This window comes from Chrysemys picta, chromosome 16 (genome assembly GCF_011386835.1).
Source record: "Chrysemys picta bellii isolate R12L10 chromosome 16, ASM1138683v2, whole genome shotgun sequence".
NCBI lineage: Eukaryota > Metazoa > Chordata > Testudines > Emydidae > Chrysemys > Chrysemys picta.
Genome location: NC_088806.1, coordinates 16977903 through 16995879, shown reverse-complemented (window position 1 = coordinate 16995879; position 17977 = coordinate 16977903). Strand labels below are relative to the sequence as shown.

The 17977-nt window shown below is 49.6% G+C and overlaps 1 protein-coding gene across 20 annotated transcripts in view; it reads right to left on the bottom strand.

Annotated features, from left to right (window-relative positions):
- The window catches only part of ST3GAL4 (ST3 beta-galactoside alpha-2,3-sialyltransferase 4), a 154796-nt gene that overhangs the window by 50110 nt on the left and 86709 nt on the right, over positions 1-17977 (bottom strand). For 4 of the 20 annotated variants that reach the window (XM_042851963.2, XM_065570449.1, XM_042851965.2 and 1 more), the window contains one exon: positions 12772-12875. The exons of 15 other annotated variants lie outside the window; for them this stretch is intronic. In XM_042851963.2, the coding sequence (XP_042707897.2) occupies positions 12772-12807 (36 nt within the window). In that variant the 5' untranslated portion in view covers positions 12808-12875. Of the gene's footprint in view, positions 1-12771; positions 12876-14212; positions 16220-17977 lie in introns of those variants that run through there. One more of the 20 variants, XM_024107724.3, reaches the window with a different exon arrangement.

Here is a 17977-nt window from a genome sequence, read left to right as displayed (position 1 = left end):
ATAACTCATAAATAATCTGGGTGGTGGCAGCAAAACCAGATCTAAGCTGGTAGTTAAGCTTAGAGGTTCTCATGCAGGTCCCCACATCTGTACCCTAGAGTTCAGAGTGGGGAAGGAGCCTTGACAGTGCTAATAGAACATAGCCAAAGCAGCACGAGGGGCTAACCGTCCTGAGGCCGGTGCAGGCCAGGATACAAAGTACATACTCAGCATGGTCAGCCCCTCCTGCCACTCCTGCTGCAGTAGCTACGCTCTATTTTTAAAAAGAAGAACAGGAGGACTTGTGGCACCTTAGAGACTAACAAATTTATTAGAGCATAAGCTTTCGTGGACTACAGCCCACTTTTTCGGATGCATATAGAATGGAACTTCCATTCTATATGCATCCGAAAAAGTGGGCTGTAGTCCACGAAAGCTTATGCTCTAATAAATTTGTTAGTCTCTAAGGTGCCACAAGTCCTCCTGTTCTTCTTTTTGCGGATACAGACTAACACGGCTGCTACTCTGAAACCTTTCATTATGCAAGGCTCTATTTTTAGTGTCCCCTTGCTCACGATGGGCCTGATTTTCAGTGACTTCAACTGAGGTACTCATCCCCTCCACCAATCTGACCTCGTGTGCTCCTGGCTAAGCCAATGCATGCCCATACGCCACACTGGAACCACTCTGAGGAGACCTCCTTGTTCTCCAGAATCTCCACTTTCATATAAACATCTCCACAGCGGTAATGGCTGCATAAAGCCCTCAAAAATATAAGCAGAGCGGAACCAGTGCAGAGATGACTCTGCAGCCAGTCTAGAATAGCAGCTCAGAGGTGTGACCCCCCCCACATCGAAGCCCAAGGAGCCTAGCAGGGGCCATGGGCATAGTGAAGCAGGGAAACCAAGCTCAAGGAGAGCAGTGGAGCTCAGGAGTACACATGATCATGCTTTGAACATCTGCACAATCTACAGTGAGCAGCATCTCCATTTGGCAAATCACAGGGGTGGAGCTTATTATGCGGACGGAGCTTGGAGAACCACCACCTTCCTCCCCACCCCCAATCTGACTCCCAGGTACAATCCCTCTGTCCCAGTTTTCCTCTTCTGTAAAACTGGGGTTGATGATACTTCTTACTTCTCTCCCTCACAGAAGGCTGCACAGATTAACAGATGCTTTGAAGAGTCAAGTATTCAACATTTTTCTCTCTTGATTCCCTTTCATCGGGTTAGTTTTACTCTTCTCAATTCTGTTCCTGTGTCAGCAACCGCATCCCCACTTGTGGCATCTACACTCCACCCAGGATCTGCTCCACATCCATTTCCTTTCTTGCCCTTTGATTTCCAGTGAACCAGGATTTATCCCCACCAGTTGAAATACTGTAACTTCCCAGCCTACAACGACAGCTCGTCCCCCTGTTTGTTCTCATACCACTGTACTGGTTTTATGGAAAGCCAAGAGAGAAACAGAACTTCCCTCATCTTGGAAGCCTCAGAATGGCCAAGGAGACCAGATGAGGCACGAACCAACTCAGATTGCATGGAGGAGGAACCAGGAACGTTCATCCTCAGATGTTGCTCCTCTCTCCAGATCGGTCATTGCCTGCCTGACTGAAGAAGAATCATAGAATCATAGAATATCAGGGTCGAAAGGGACCTCAGGAGGTCATCTAGTCCAACCCCCTGCTCAAAACAGGACCAATCCCCAACTAAATCATCCCAGGCTTTGTCAAGCCTGACGTTAAAAACCTCTAAGGAAGGAGATTCCACCACCTCCCTAGATAACCCATTCCAGTGCCTCACCACCCTCCTAATGAAAAAGTTTTTCCCAATATCCAACCTGAACCTCCCCCACTGCAACCTGAGACCATTAGTCTTTGTTCCGTAGAGCTGGGAAAGCCCACAGAAAGAACACACATACACAAGCCAACTGACAACAGCCATCAAGTGGTCACCAGCAGTGAATCTGGAGACACCTGATAGGGAAAGGAACAGGAACCAACACCCTGGGATGCCAGCTCACACTTGTGTCCCTGAGTTGTCCTGAAGACAGCTATGGTGACCACAGTTCTTTCCCTAGGGCATGTCCCGCATGGGCAGCAGTGCTAGCTAACCCAGCAGTGTGCCTCAGTCCCAGACTGGAGCTTCCCTTCACACCACAAGGCCACTGCTAGCTCTTCACGCCCTAGTCAGTTCTTGGTTCATCTATGGAAATTGCCAACGAGGGGGTACTGCCAGTGCCAGCTGTGGGGTGCAGGGATGGGGGGCTGTGGTGTAAACATCTGACTGGAAACTGGACTAAGATATTATTTCATGAAGGCCAACGAGCAGCCATCGTGTGAGAGAGAGAGAGCCTGGAGCACTGGGCCTGGTGCAAGAATTGAGGCCAGAACCAGAGGCTGGGAACCAAAGTCAGACCATGTATTAAAGCAGATGGTCACAAGATCACTGTCCGGTATATGAACTTGGCAAAGCTGCTGGTAGCGTACTAGGCGCTAGATATTTACATAAATATAGTCCAGCTAGTACTAGATTGGGACGTATTTGTACAAGATGAAATGGTTTGACAACACAATGAAGAGGGGCATTTATTCAAACCGTCAGAGGTAACGAACAGATGTCACGAGATACGTAAGCTGGAGTGTAAGTTGTGCCAGGTTCACTGTTTGCTTTGGCTTATAATGTCTGGGTTCTTCCCCTTAGTTCTTTGTGGAGAGTCCTGCGGCTGCCTGAGCTGTTCCTTGCCAGGGTGCACTCAAGTGTTAGTGTACCTGTAACCACGGAGCCAGAGTGCTAGGACTGTGTTTTGGGGGCAATAAACCTGGCCTGGTGCCTTTGGCATTGAACCATGCTTTATGAGTATCATCGAAGCCTGCAGAACTAACTCGCTGCCCTATCTTCTAACAACACTGAAGCTTCAAGGACAGACTCATTGAGCAGCCTAAACAGCGCTACCGAGGCAACGACTTTCCAGCTGCCAACACTTAACCACACTGGGTAGTATTCTCGAGGTCTGCTGAATCAGCCATCTGCGTAGAGCTGGGAAAGCACACGGAAAGAACACGCACACTCAAGCCAACTGACAACAGCCACCAAGTGGTCACCAGCAGTGGATCTGGAGACACCTGACAGGAAAGGGGATCACAGGTGACAGCAGCATGTGAAGATAAAATACATCCAACTCAGGGCAGGGCAGGCAAAGCTTCCCTGGGAACAGCTTCCAGACTCAGCTGAACAGCTGAATTGAGGATGCGCCTGCCAGCACCCAGCCTGCAATCAGCATGGAAAGGGACAGTTGTGCGGGGAGTCGCAAAGCACAGCCCGGCATCAGGATGGCGCTGATTAAAGCTGTCATTGCATTTCCCTTCCCATCACGATAAACCGAAAAGGGCTGTTAAAAAATACTGCTAGGATCTCAAAGCCAAGAGAGAGCCAGACAGAGTAAGACGCAATTGTGCCAATGCCAGGGGAGTGAGGTGTCACTCACTCGGTGGAGATAATCACAGACCCATAGGGTTCGAAGGGACCACAAGGATTATCTCGTCTAGACTGCCAAGCTGCAGGATTTGTTCTGTCTAAACCCATCCAAGGCAGACGGCTATCCAGCCTCCTTTTGACAACCTCCAGTGAAGGAGCTTCCATGACCTCCCATGGCATCTGTTCCACCGGCCTACTGTGCTTACAGTTAGGAAGGTTTTCCTGAGATGTAAACTAAATCTGCCGTGCTGTCGTTTGCACCCACTGCCACTTGTCCTGCCCACTGCGGCAAGAGAGAACAATCTTTTCATCCAGGGGAGGAATTAATTCCACGTTCACTTACCCGCCCAGCCGCTCCCGTTCCTCCTGCAACAGTTGATGGAGACATTTCCAATCCTTGGCCGGCACTCCCTGCTCTGCTTTACCTGCCTCTGATTAGCTGAGCCAAAGGAAATGCAGAGGAGGAGGAACTGCTTTGAGAACCAGTTGGCTTAACCCCCAAAAGCAAGAGAGCGTGTGCACGGTTGAAGTGCACACTGTATTTTGTTGCTAATCCTCAGCAACCAGTTTTCAATATGGATGTAGAACTTTGCCACTGAAGGATTCATACCCTGGCCATCACAAACAGCCCCCATGCAACAGAAGCTCGGTCACCATTCTCACTGAGGACGGTCACCAAGGCCGTGCATGCATTAAAAGATCACATACAATGAGTCTGTGGCAGAACCAGAAATGTTACCAGGCTACCCAGGAGACCTGACTCCCAGAGCCACACCTTACCTCACACCATCTTCCTTCATTATAACTTCACTGCAAGACAAGCATAACGGGAAAGTTAGCAGTGACGGACCAACCCTTCCACACACAGACACTCACACAAAGGGCCCGATTCTGCCACCCTTACTCATGCTGAGTAGTACTCACTTGTGTAGTCCCATGGATTTCAATAGACCCTCTTGCAGTTCTACTGAACATAAGTATTGCTTAGGGTTACCATACGTCCTCTTTTTCCCGGACATGTCCGGCTTTTCGGCAGTCCGGGGGGAATTGCCAAAAAAGCCGAACATGTCCGGGAAAATGGCGGCTCTGCTCCTCCCCTGACTCTTCGGCTCCGTTTAAGAGCCGAGCTGCCCGAGCGCTATGGACTTCAGGCAGCCCCCTTGCCTCCGGACCCCAGCCACCAGCCGGGCACTTCCCCTCCCGGGCTCCGGCGGCGCAGGGTCCGGAGGCACGGGGGCTGCCCGAAGCCGGTAGCGCTCAGGGAGCCCCCGTGCCTCCAGACCCTGCACCCCCAGCCAGGCACTTCCCCTCCCGGGCTCCGGCGGCGCAGGGTCCGGAGGCACGGGGGCTGCCCGAAGCCCGGGCTGCCCGAGCGCCACCGCTCTTAAACAGAGCCGAAGAGTCGGGGAGGAGCAGAGCCGCCGCGGCTGGAGGCTCTGCTCCTCTTCGGCTCTGTTTAAGAGCCGGGCTGCCCGAGCGCTACCGGCTTCGGGCAGCCCCCGTGCCTCCGGACCCTGCGCCGCCGGAGCCCGGGAGGGGAAGTGCCCGGCTGGGGGCGCAGGGTCCGGAGGCATAGGGGCTGCCCAAAGCCCAAGCGCTACCGGCTTCACGGTTTGCCGGGCAGCCTCCAGACCCTGCGCCCCCGGCTGGGTGCTTCCCCTCCTGGGCTCCAGCTGCGCTGGGGAAGCGCCGGCCAGGGGCGCAGGGTCTGGGGGCTGCCCAGCAAATCCTGAAGCCGGTAGCGCTGGGGCAGCCCTTTCCCGGTGGCTGGGAGTGGGAGGGAAGAGGGGGCGGAGTTAGGGCGGGGAAGGGGCGGGGTTGGGTGGGGCTAGGGGTGGGGAAATGGGCAGGGCCAGAGCCCGTGGAGGGTCCTCTTTTTTTAATTATTAGATATGGTAACCCTAGTATTGCTGGCAGACTCAGCCAAGTCTACAGTAATCACAAAGAGAAGGGAGAAGTTCCGGACAAGCCCATCTTCACCCGGAGAAACTCACTCAAGTTAACTCCAGTGTCAGAGCTACTCTTCAAGGAAGCTATCTCTGTTGCTTTTCCATTTAGTGAGCTGTTGGAGGCATTTAGTGCTCCTGTAGTGTTTCCAGTTTACAAGAAATTGGAAGAGACCTTTACAATGCAGCTGAGGCCTCAACAGAAGAGGGAACATTGGGTGAGACATGTCTAAAAAGGCAATTAATGAGCTCCCATAACTCAATTAGGTATCTGTTAGACCAATTCTAAATGAAAAGGCAATGCATCCTCAGTCACCTGTGCTCTAGGCAAGTCCTAGTAAGTGCTCTGGCATCATATCCAATTGCAGTCCTGCCTGAGAGTACATCACTTCATTCTCGGATATAGCTGAGATATGACAGAGACAGCAAATACACTGGTACTTTGCTAGACTCTGATACAATGTTATTGCTAGTTTAGAGACATACCAAAAAATCCAAGATCAAGGCTTGGTCTACACTACCCCCCTAATTCGAACTAAGGTACGCAACTTCAGCTACGTGAATAACGTAGCTGAAGTCGAAGTACCTTAGTTCGAACTTACCTTGGTCCACACTCGGCAGGCAGGCTGCCCCATCGACTCCGCGGTACTCCTCTCGCCGAGCTGGAGTACCGCAGTCGACGGCGAGCACTTCCGGGTTCGACTTATCGCGTCCAGACTAGACGCGATAAGTCGAACCCAGAAGTTCGATTGCCAGCCGCCGAACTAGCGGGTAAGTGTAGCCAAGGCCCAAGTAAAAGCTATATAATCATACAGCCTGAAAATATGCCAATAATACACGTAATGGGTTAACCTAGGGGATTAGATTGATCAGTAACAGGGTCGGCAATCGCGATCGGCGACGGCAATTCGGCGGGAGGTCCTTCGCTCCAAGTGGGAGTGAGGGACCGTCCGCCGAATAGCTGGACGTGCCACCCCTCTCCGGAGTGGCCGCCCCAAGCACCTGATTGGCAAGCTGGTGCCTGGAGCCGGCCCTGATCAGTAAACATCAATTTCACTATACGCACACAAGCCAATGAAAAGAATATTTCCACTGATGAGAATCAAAATTTAAAAAGAGGCAAAATAAGAAAAATGCTGCTTGAGACCGTATGAGAGTTTGATTTAAGGCTAAAATTCTGACATATGATGACAGTTGGGTTTGAACCGTTATAAAGCTTTAACTCTTTGAATCTCAGCATCTACTGTCATTAAATAATTACTGTCTGACCCCTCTATTGTCTGACACTCCATAAATCCCCACAACTGAGAGAATTTAAAATCAATACAAATAAAAAAAAAAGGCTTAAAAGCCATAATTTTGCACAACTGTGACCATTTTAAAATAAAAATAAACGCTTAAAAATAAAAATCAGTATTATCTGTCAAGATCATAAATAAAAATTGAATTCTGAAAAGCCTAATCACGGGCCAGATACGCAGCGGGCGTAAACCAGCATCACTCCATGCCAATTTCCATCATCTGAGGGTTTGTATATTACCCACCCACAAGCGAAGTGTCTAAAGTTAGCCATGTAAATCCACATTTAGCCATCTGTTCTTATCGGAGCACCCACAGACCACCCCTGTCAGATGGGGTGCAGAAGGATTGGGAACATATGCAGCCAGAAATTACAATCATTTCTCACTGTTCTTGCTGTGATTTTTGACAGTTTCAACCACCAGACATGAGAGCAGGGAGCAGAGAAACGTCAGCGACCATCTTGAACTCTCAAAACAACAGATTTTCTGCATAGGAGACTGAACGCTATAGGTGTAAGCGAAAGCCATTTCCATGCAATAGGTTTCTGTATTTCAGCCACCTCCCCCCTGGCTTTCCTGAGACAAGCCACAGACCAATTCAACAGCCTGTCCCTTTCATACTAGCCCAACCTAGTAGTTCTGTCTGACCGCGCTCTTTTAGCCAAACCGCGCCTAGCAGTGTGTTTTGGGGACGAGAATCAAATGGTTTGGTTGTTTAATCTCTCAACAGCAGGAAGAAACAAGAACGGACGCTGCAGGCTCCAAGGCAGTAACTAGGAGTGACACGGGGAAATGGAGCAAAGCAGAATTTTACACTCAGCATAAGTCAGATTGCCCGAGAGCGAGATGCATCAGGCAGGGGAGGGGGACTCCTGCGGGAACCAGGAGACGCCACCGTCACAGAGTAGATTCCAACAGCCAAAGCGGAACCTGTGCAATCCAAACACAACCAGAGCGCAAGTGTGATCAAAGAGCTAATTAAAGATAATTAGCTAATTTGTAGGCGGGATGGGGGCAATTATAGGGAATTAATTACATGAAACAAATGCATGGCTGAACATTCTGTATCCCAGGGACTATTTACTTTTCAAAACATTCAAAGCAGTTGAATTTCACACCCGATCCCAACTCCCACCAGGACCCCGTGCTCCAGTGATGCGCAGTCCTCATTCAGAGCCACAGCGCTCACTCCTGCTTAGCTCACCCTGCGGGCCAAGCGCACTTTTCACTCCAACGTTCACCAGTTATTCAAGGCCTGCAGCACTGGCTTTGGTACCAGGAACGGTGCACCACCCTCGCAGCAGGTGCATTCGACACCAGCAGACTTGGAAACCAATGCAATTCATTTTCTTCAGCAGATCGGGCCAGTCCCGGTGACAGAAGCGGATGGCCAGTTAGTGCCCTGGGGAAAGCATTAGTGAAGGAGCTGGGAGCGTAACGGGAAGCCTGGAGGGGTTACGCATGTGGGTGACCAGCAAGGTCAGCTGAGAGTCTGGCTTCAAGTGGAGAAGGCCATGTTCTAGCTCCTATTGTGTGGGAAGGAGGGCTGGTGTCTCTGAAAGTACAACTCCTCGCCAGTATCATGCAAGGAAAGGAAGAGTGCTCAGGCCACACTAGGAGAGGAGGACCGTGCGATCCGTGAAACAGTCGGGTGGGGTCCTGCTACAGTTCAAGCTTCAATACCGAAATGGACCAGGAAGTGTTTAATGACACTAAGAGGAGCTCACAGCTTTACTCGTACACCCAGGAATAAAGACTCCGCTAATGCACACATGGTTCCTGCTCCCCACACATCTGTTGTATTGAGTCAGTCTGTAGCACTGTTTTATCTCCCTAACCTTTTGATTGGTACTTGCTAGCTATTTAAAAAAGAAAAAAAATCAATAAGCAGGGAAGGACTGAACCCAATAGCAAAGCACTATTAGCACACGTCTGCACAGGAATCCTTTGCCAGGAACAGTTTACACATAAGAGACTGGGGATGGACGGTGCAGAACAAATGTAAAAGTTCCTGACTACTCCCGACACTCATTACAGCCTCGTTTGGCTACAAAGAGCCAGCCCAGACCAAGCCACAGTCTGGGGGAGATATGCAGCAGCCCGAGCAATACTAATACTAATCTCTCGGGCATAGCCCATCCAAGAAATTAGCTCTTAGGCATGTAGACACACAGCCGAGAGAGAGGACAACAGGGCAGATGCGACAGGAGATTTAACCCTAGGGGGTGAGAAAGGATTTAGGGTGCATTGTCACTAGGATTTTCTTACTGCATGTGCGCTAAGGCACGGTAACAAGAGGTAAAACCCTAGTGAACACCAGGCAGCGTGTGGTTTTCCACACATAGTAGCAGGTCGAGGTTGTTGTCAGTTGGCTTGTGTGTGTGTTCTTTTCATGTGTTGTCCCAACACGTAGCTGGCTCAGCAGACTGTGATAGTACTGCCCAGTGTTAAGTGATGAAGGATGGAATATTGTTGCCGCAGTAACGCTGTTTAGGCTGCCCAGTGCCTCTGTCCTTTGAGCTTCTATTTTATCATGATTATCAGCAGATAAGGCAGCCTCGAGGCTACTCAAAGATAGACCACAGGTGCAGTTCGGTGGCAAAGTTTACCAGTCTCTAAAATGAGGATAATACCTACATCACCAGGCAGCGAGAAGGGGAGTGAGGATTACCGTTTGCAGAATGCTTTGAGACCCTCAGACAAAAGGGCCGTGTACTCAGTTTCATTATGTGATTTCCTGGGGTCTGAACTGGGCACATGGGAGAACATGTATTGCCTAACCAATATATCACCATCCAAGGATTTAGGGGACGTGATTTAGGGTCCAAGTAAAAAGTCCGCACATGCATCCTGAGTAAAGATGACCGGAAGGCTTAGTCATGCTCTGAGGACCTTTCACAGCCCGTTTTCACTGAGAAGTGACCCCAACTGGCAGGAGAGGTGAATCACTATGTTTAGTTATTGGTGCAACATTTTCACAGATTATTTTCACTTCTGTATGTTATTGCATGCATTAAATAAACACGTGATGTTTATATCTGTACAAAGGGCTACGTGCCAGTGGCCACGTTTATAGCAAATGGTACATAGAGAAGTAAACTGCATTATTCTGTTGTAATTTTTTACCCTCCTACAAAGTCTCGATGAACTGGTTTCCAAATCAGGAAAGCGATGATAATCTACATGCCCAATTTTCAGAACATCTGCTAATAAAATCACCACCTTCCTCACTGTTGTTTTCAAAGACTCAGATTTTAAGACCAGAAAAGACCATCATGACCCTTTATTTAGTCAGTCATCCTAGCATTTCACCCAGTGATTCCTGCATGACGCCTATAACTTCTGGCTGAATTGGAGTGCAGCTTTTTGAAGACTTCAAGCAATGGAGGATCCATCACATCCCTGGGAAAATTTCCAGTGCCTTTGAAATAGGGCATGGAAAGCCCACCCTGAAGAGCACCCAGTGCAAAGGGAGAGCTGGGCCCAAGTCCCAGAACCAGACGCCACCTGCCATAACATACAAATTCCCAGGCAGAGTGCCTCTGGGATCTGAACTGAAGACTTCTGGCACTGTGGTGAGAGGCATGGCATGAAGCCATCCGGCCTGGACCCCGGTCTGGCTCTCAAAACACCCTGAAGTTCAGCCAATTGCTTGCTGGGGGTCAGGAAAGAATTTTTTTCTCAATCCACAATGGGCCAGACTTGTTCTCAGGTTTTTTCCCGCCTTCCTCTGAAGTATCAGGGATTGGCCACAGCTGGAGATGGGGCACCAGATGGGGAGGACCCACAGGGGCCGACTTTCCAATGTGCGGGGGTGGGGTGTGTGCGCTTGACCCCCGGCTCTGCCCCAAGTCCTGCCCCCAATCCACCCCTTCCTCCAAGGCCCCACCCCTGCCCTGTTCCGTCCCCTCCCCGAGCCCGCCGCATTCTCCTTCCTCCCCCTTCGCCCCCCAGAGCCTCCGGCACACCGCAAAACAGTTGATTGTGGCGGGCGGAAGGCACGGAGATGGAGGGGGACGAGTTGATCAGTGGGGCCCACTGGTGGGTGGGAGGCGCTGGGAAGGAGAGGGGGAGCTGATAAGGGGGCTGCCAATGGGTGCTCAAGCCCCGGAGCACGCACGGAGTCGGTGCCTATGAGAGGACAAGCGCTTCAAAGTGGCACAGACAATCCTGTCTTAGATGCCTGGCTGGTGAGCCTTGCTCACATGGTCACGGTCAAGCTGATCACCAGATCTGGGGTCAGGAAGGAATTTTTCCCCAGCTCAGCTTGTAAGGGACCATGGGGGGTTTCCACCTTCTTCTGCAGCATGGGGCGTGCATCACCTGCTGGGATCACCTGGGCATGTCTCCCCTAATTAGTTCCCTGCCATTGGGGACTGGGGGCTCACAACAGTTCAGTCTTCTGAGGACTGAAATGCTTTGGTCTAACTGAAGCTACTGGGCTCAACACAGGAGTAACAGGGTGGAATTTAATAGCCTGTGACATACAGGAGGCCAGACTAGATGATCTAATGGTCCCATCTGGCATTAAACGCTATGAAACCATGAAAGTTTGCAAGATTTTTGGATCTGGGGTTTGATGCAGATCCATCACTAGTCCAAACCTTTCTCCAGCCAACTGAAGTACCAGGTTGCATTGGGGGGTCTTATGTGCCATAAATGCCAATGCTTCTGTATTAGGCTTCTTAAAGGAAAAGTGCATGATTTGTTCTAGAGCCAGAGACTGAATATAAGACACATGAAGGGCCAGATTATTTCCTGTCCCCTAGCAGGGACCGATAAAGATGTTCAATGTTAGGCCTAGCAGATAATATTGCCCCCTATTGACCAATACTTCATTGCACAGACATCAGTGCTATTGGTGAACTGTAGGCAGGTATTGATGTAAGCCTGGTCTACCCGTGGGGCGCGGAGAGAATTGATCTAAGATATGCAACTTCAGCTATGAGAATAGCCTAGCTGAAGTAGACGTAACTTAGGTCATCTTAGAATTACTCACTTCGCATCCTCGCAACGCGGGATCGACGGCTGCCGCTCCCCCGTTGACTTTGCTTCCGCCTCCCGCCGAGCTGGAGTTCAGCAGTCGACAGGAGAGCGATCGGGGATCGATTTATCACGTCTACACTACACACGATAAATTGATCTCCAATAGATCGATCGCTACCCGCCGATCCGGCGGGTAGTGTAGACGTACCCTAGTAGGAGAACAAGGGGGTGGGGCTAGAAAGTAGGAGTAACTAGAGGTAAGGCAAGTTTTCAAACAGGGCAACAACGAGGTTTTTAAAGTTTGTTTAGATTTATTTTTAAAATCCTGATTTTGTACCTGTTCTAATTAAGCCCCAGCCACCACCATCCGTTCTCAGGCTACTTGGATTCCCTGAGACCTCCCTATAAGTGTATCCGGATGGAGCAGAGCGCACTGTGTTAGCCAGGAGTGTCGCAAAGTCTTTATAGGAATGCCCATAACAGTCTCTCTGATGGGCCATTCACAGAGTGAAAATCTCCCAGCACACAGGCCAGCCTATGCAGGTAAAAGAAAATACAGACTGAATGATCATGAAAAACATCCCGAGTGTGAGATCTAGCAGGCTACATCGTAGTATCCTAAGGGAAGTGGTGGCAACATTTAAAGTTAGATGGGCAGAGAACTGGAGAAACACACCATGCTGGAGTGCTGTGGCTAACCCTGCACCGCAGGGTGAAGGACACAGATGAGGCTACTGGAATGGAGATCCGGTCTCTCCAATAACTCCTGCACAGGGTGCGGGCACTGCAGAATAATTGGATCTCCCAGAGGTGTTCACTCCTGCTGCCAGTTGCAAAAGAGCCTGGGCAGGTGGGAGGAGCCAAGGTCCCATTTACCCTTCCTGACAAATTCATCCCAGGACAGGCAGGCCAAGCTGCTCAAGTGCGACTTGTTATTTACCAAATCAGACACCCAGTTACCAAGACTCCCCAAATCGCTGGTCACCTTCTAAAGTCAAAGTCTACAAGCACCACTGTCAATAACCACAGCTCCTTTATAACAAAACCAAGTAGTTCTAAAAATAAAAAGCCATCGGAGCTTACCTCACACGAATCTGGAGCATTTCCCGAGTCTGCCATGCGTTCAATTGCTGAGCTCAGTTTCCCAGGTCCTAAACTAGCTCTGCAGAATGGCCAGGTGGCAGTTCCTGTTTGATTAATTAGTCTGTTGTTATGTTTCAGAGATTGGAATGTCCCCATTTATTTCTTTGTGCAATAATTGGACCTTGTTATTAAGACCCCATTTGGATTTTGTTGCTATTCTCCCTCTGCTATATATCCTACCAGGGATATATTTTTATATATTCCCATTGCACATGCGTGGGATTGTTAAATTTAGTTATTTAGTAAGGATGGACACCTATCCTTTGCTTGCTCCCCAAGCAAACCACGATTCTTTGTTTCCCATTCACCCCATTCGAGATACTATCTGGTGGTGTAGCCGTGCCGGTCCCGGGATATTAGCGAGACAAGGTGGGGCAGGGAATCGTGTGGCTCGAAAGCGTGTCTCTCTCACCAACAGAAGTCAGTCTAATAGCAGATGTTATCTCCCCGACCTTGGTTCTCTGAGTGTTACAGGGGAGGTGATGCTGTAGTGTGGGAGCTAGTGTGGGACCCCAATTCCCTGCCCTGACCTTGGGCCAGATTTTCAAAGGCATTTAGGCGCCTCGGGTGATTTTCAACAGTGCCTATCTGCCTCTTTAGGGGCCTTAGAAGATCTGGCTCTTACATCTCTCTCTCTGCCTCGTTCTGTATCAAGTGGGGAGCTAACACTTCCCTGCTCACGGGGGCGTGATGAGGAGGGAAATGGCCTGGGAGGCACTCCCATCTATTGGCCAGACCAACCCTGCTCTCCTAGGCAGGGTATTCAGGCTGTTTCTCATTCCAGCTCTGCCAGCGTTTACATTCCTGCTATTGACTGTGGAGGGACTCTACCCTGAGTAAAGCAAGCGGGTTTGGAGGATCAGAGCCATTATTAGGACTCCAGCCAGAGAACATTAAGCAATGAGTGGGAGACACGTGGAATGTGATTTTCAGGGTTCTGAGCACCCTGCCGCTCCAAATGAAGTCAGTGGGAAATGCAGGTGCTCAGCCCCTCACAAAGGGGCCTTAAGCTGGGCTCCCCAAATCAGAGGTCACTTTTAAAAGTGTGGCTGATTAGTCCTTGCCAGGCGTAAACTCTTTGGGGGTAGGGTCATGGGCTAACAGACCCGGCCCACAGGTCAGACTCAAGGATTACATTAGAGAACGACTAATTTAGCCCTTGGATTGGGGAGGCTCTACAGAGCACATACAGAGACCTGGCCACCTGATGAAAAGCAGATCAAGGGGATCCCTACTATTAAGCTGCCCCTCCCCCACTACCTGGGGTTTTGTAACTGCCTGGATTTCCTAAAGCTCCAAGCCGGGGTCTGGCCTTCACAATCACCATCCCATCTCCCCTCTGCCCTGCAGTACTCCTAGACAGACATGTGGTTTCTCCTACCTGCGACTTTCACCACCTGCCCTCAAACGCCACTAATCCCGAGGGCTGTCTTCTTAATCGCCACACACCTCCAGCCAGGCAGGTGTTTACTCAGGGACTCCAGTTACCTCGTCTCTCCACCTGCCCCTGGAGACTCCCTTGTGTTTATCACCGTTGCCTTGTTGCCCTGTTTACGGGCTGGCCTGTATGGCTTGGGAGTCATCCACTGGGGATATTTCACAGCACAGAGATACACACACAGCGATTTGAACAGGCCTGTGTTTGGATTGGCCGCAGCAGCTTGTTTATAACAGACGGGCGGACACGACCCTCCCGTTCCGGATCTGTGGACCGAGGATGACAAACTCCCCCAAAGAAGGAACAGCTGGTGTTTAACCCTCACAATGCTGGCATTCTCCAGACAGTAACGCAACGGAATACTCAGGATGGCAGCAAGAGAGATGGTTACCGAGCTGGGTTTAAGCCCCGACAGAAAAGCCTTTAGACTTAACACTGGATGCCTCAGGGATCAGAGAGAGACACTCCAGGTCTGCTTCACTCCGTGGGATGGCAGGAGATAGCTAGGTGGGAGCCTGACCTGCAAGCAAGTTGGGAGGCAGGGACTGAGCTGAACTTGCCTCAGTTCAGAGGGAGAGGGCTGGTGGCAAAAGAACCAGAGACCCAGCCAGCTCCAAGGAAGAATGTTCCCATCCTGAGTTCACAGCCCTTCTCCCTGATGCTATGTGAGGGTAACAAGGATGATCACTGGGTGGAACCCCGGAGATTTCTGTGGGGAGGGAATCAGCGACACTCTAAGGTTGGGCTTTCAAAGGTAACATCTTCTGGAGAAGCATCGAGACATTTATCCCAGAGTACTTTATATGGGCAAGCGGCAGTTTTAATAAATGCAAACTTACCCTTTAAAGAGAACAAGTCAACTAAAAAAAAAAAAAAAAAAGATATTTCTACTGTCCCACCTCATGTCAGGCACATATAATTAAACTGATCTGGCAAGAACAGACATCTCCTCCACTCCTCCCAACCTTGTACAGTTTTGAGTCAAGAGTACATGATGCTGCTTACAGGGGTCAGGAAGTCAAAACATGCTTCATTGTATTTCATTGCTACGTTAATTCGCAGAAGATCACAGCTTTCCAAACCAGAGATAAATGCTGGGACTCTTCATGGATCACATCCCTCCTCTCCAAGCCCAACACACCCAGACCTTACATTCATTCTCTTTTAAGGAGACAGAGGAATACCCAAGTCATCTCCACCTACCCTTTAGATTCCACTCTCTGCTCACAGTTCTCAGTGCATTACGTCACATGTCAAAAGCAGGGGAGCTTCCCCAAAATAGTGAGAGAGAGCATTCCCTTACACAACTCCACTTCGGTGGTGGTGCAGGCGTCAGCTAACACAATTGCACAACCACAGACATGGTGCATTTCAACCCTTCTTGTGGTTTGGCCCCATGCAAGCAGCAAAGGGATCCAGTACAAGGGAGACCAGATGTCCCGATGTTATAGGGACAGTCCCGATATTTGGGGTTTTGTCTTATATAGGCATCTATTACCTCCCACCCCCGTCCCAATTTTTCACACTTGCTGTCTGGTCACCCTATCCAGTACAGACTCGGTCTGTCTAGTTAAGCACAGCGGCCGTGTGTAAAAGTAGGTCAGGTTTCTGTTAGCTGTCACCAGGAAACAAAAACATTCACACCATTAAAATCCACCCACCGGAAAGGAAAAGGGTTTGTCAAGAGCAGGTTTCAGAGCCACAGTCCAAAAACCTCACAAGCCTGTAAACTTGAATTCAGCCTAAATCCCTATTGGCCAAGCAGATCAATGGCCCAACAATGCATTTGAGCTTCCCTCTTTGGATAACCAGTTTTGCTTTATTTTTGTTTTGTGTTGCTTTAAAAGACTCACTGACACCTCAGGAAAAAGTCAGGGAAGAGCCCTGGTTTTCTTGTCTGGGAGTGTCGAGCGCACTGCATCATCCTGCACTGTGTACTCAGAAAAAAGAACAGGAGTACTTGTGGCACCTTAGAGACGAACAAATTTATTAGAGCATAAGCTTTCGTGGACTACAGCCCACTTCTTCGGATGCATACAGAGTGGAATAAATATTGGGGAGATATATATATACACACATACAAAGAGCATAAACAAGGGGGAGTTGTCTTACCAACTCTGAGAGGCCAATTAAGTAAGAGAAAAAAAAAAAAAACTTTTGAAGTGATAATCAAGATAGCCCAGTACAGACAGTTTGATAAGAAGTGTGAGAATACTTACAAGGGGAGATTGTTTTTGAAGTTTTTCTGTTGTAATCTATCTCCCCTTGTAAGTATTCTCACACTTCTTATCAAACTGTCTGTACTGGGCTATCTTGATTATCACTTCAAAAGGTTTTTTTTTTTTTCTCACTTAATTGGCCTCTCAGAGTTGGTAAGACAACTCCCCCCTGTTTATGCTCTCTGTATGTGTGTATATATATCTCCCCAATATTTATTCCACTCTGTATGCATCCGAAGAAGTGGGCTGTAGTCCACGAAAGCTTATGCTCTAATAAATTTGTTCGTCTCTAAGGTGCCACAAGTACTCCTGTTCTTTTTGCGGATACAGACTAACACGGCTGCTACTCTGAAACCTGTGTATTCAGAGCTTTTTGTCTTCATTAATACAAAGACAACATTAATAAAGCCCTATTTGCAGGAGAAATAAAGTCCTTGGTTAAGGGCTCACCTAGTCCTGTAGCCTCGTTGCCACCTGAAATCAGTCCTCTCCTCTGGCACCTTACTTGTTCCACTACAAACTGGAACTGACCTGATGTTTGCCATTGAGTCTTCCCCTCCCTCCACACAAGAGCCATGCGAATTAAGGGGTCTCTTTGCTCTCCTCTAGAGTGGCAGAGACTGGCTAGCAGCAAGATGGACCAGTGGCCTGCTCTCCTGGCCCCTGTGAACACCCTGATCTATACAGGAAAGCTCTAGCTACGTTGGGTTGTTTTACACCCAGAAGGTGACCATTCCAAACCACGATGGAAGTTGCTAGGGAAGGTCCGTTTTGTAGTGCTGCAGTGGGGTCTACATTAGAGGCTCCCTCCCACCTGTAAAGCTGTAGGGGTTCCCCACCCCCAGCCCCTGTAGCTATATCTGCATCGTTCCAGAGGCGGAAGTTTCCCTAGTGCAGGCTGCAGCTGGATCTGGCTTAGGTGCAGTTTGAGTTACCGGAGACGTACTTTTACGTTCCTGACGCCTCCGAGCTGTTTGCGGCATTGAAGGGAGCCACATCAGTAACACTCCTTTGCCATTCCAGGGAGACTTCCATCTGGGGATCTTAAAGCGATTTACGTTCATTTATTCATTAACACCCCTGCGAAGCAGGAAAAGGCTGCTCCACTCATTTCTGCTGTGCAGCAGTTTCCGTGACTTACTCACGATCACATAGCAGGGAAAGAGCAGAACCCAGTGGCAGTACACTGCGCTAACCATTAGATCACACTACTGCCGCTGTTGGCATCCAAGGTTGGGGAGCAGAAGGGATTTCCGAGGGATGGAATGCTCCTTGTCTTTGGTTCCACCGATTGGCAGAGCAGCATGAGCGATGGCTTGGGATTGTTCCTTTTGGCACCACTGTGTGGATTCCCTTGGACGTACTGTGTGCTGGGCTGACATTACAACAGTGAACACTCTATCCTAGAAGAGGCCAGTGATTTGAGGGAGTGGGAGGGAGAACGGCAGCCTCGGTTACAGCATCTCACTTTCGACACTAGATTTGGCAC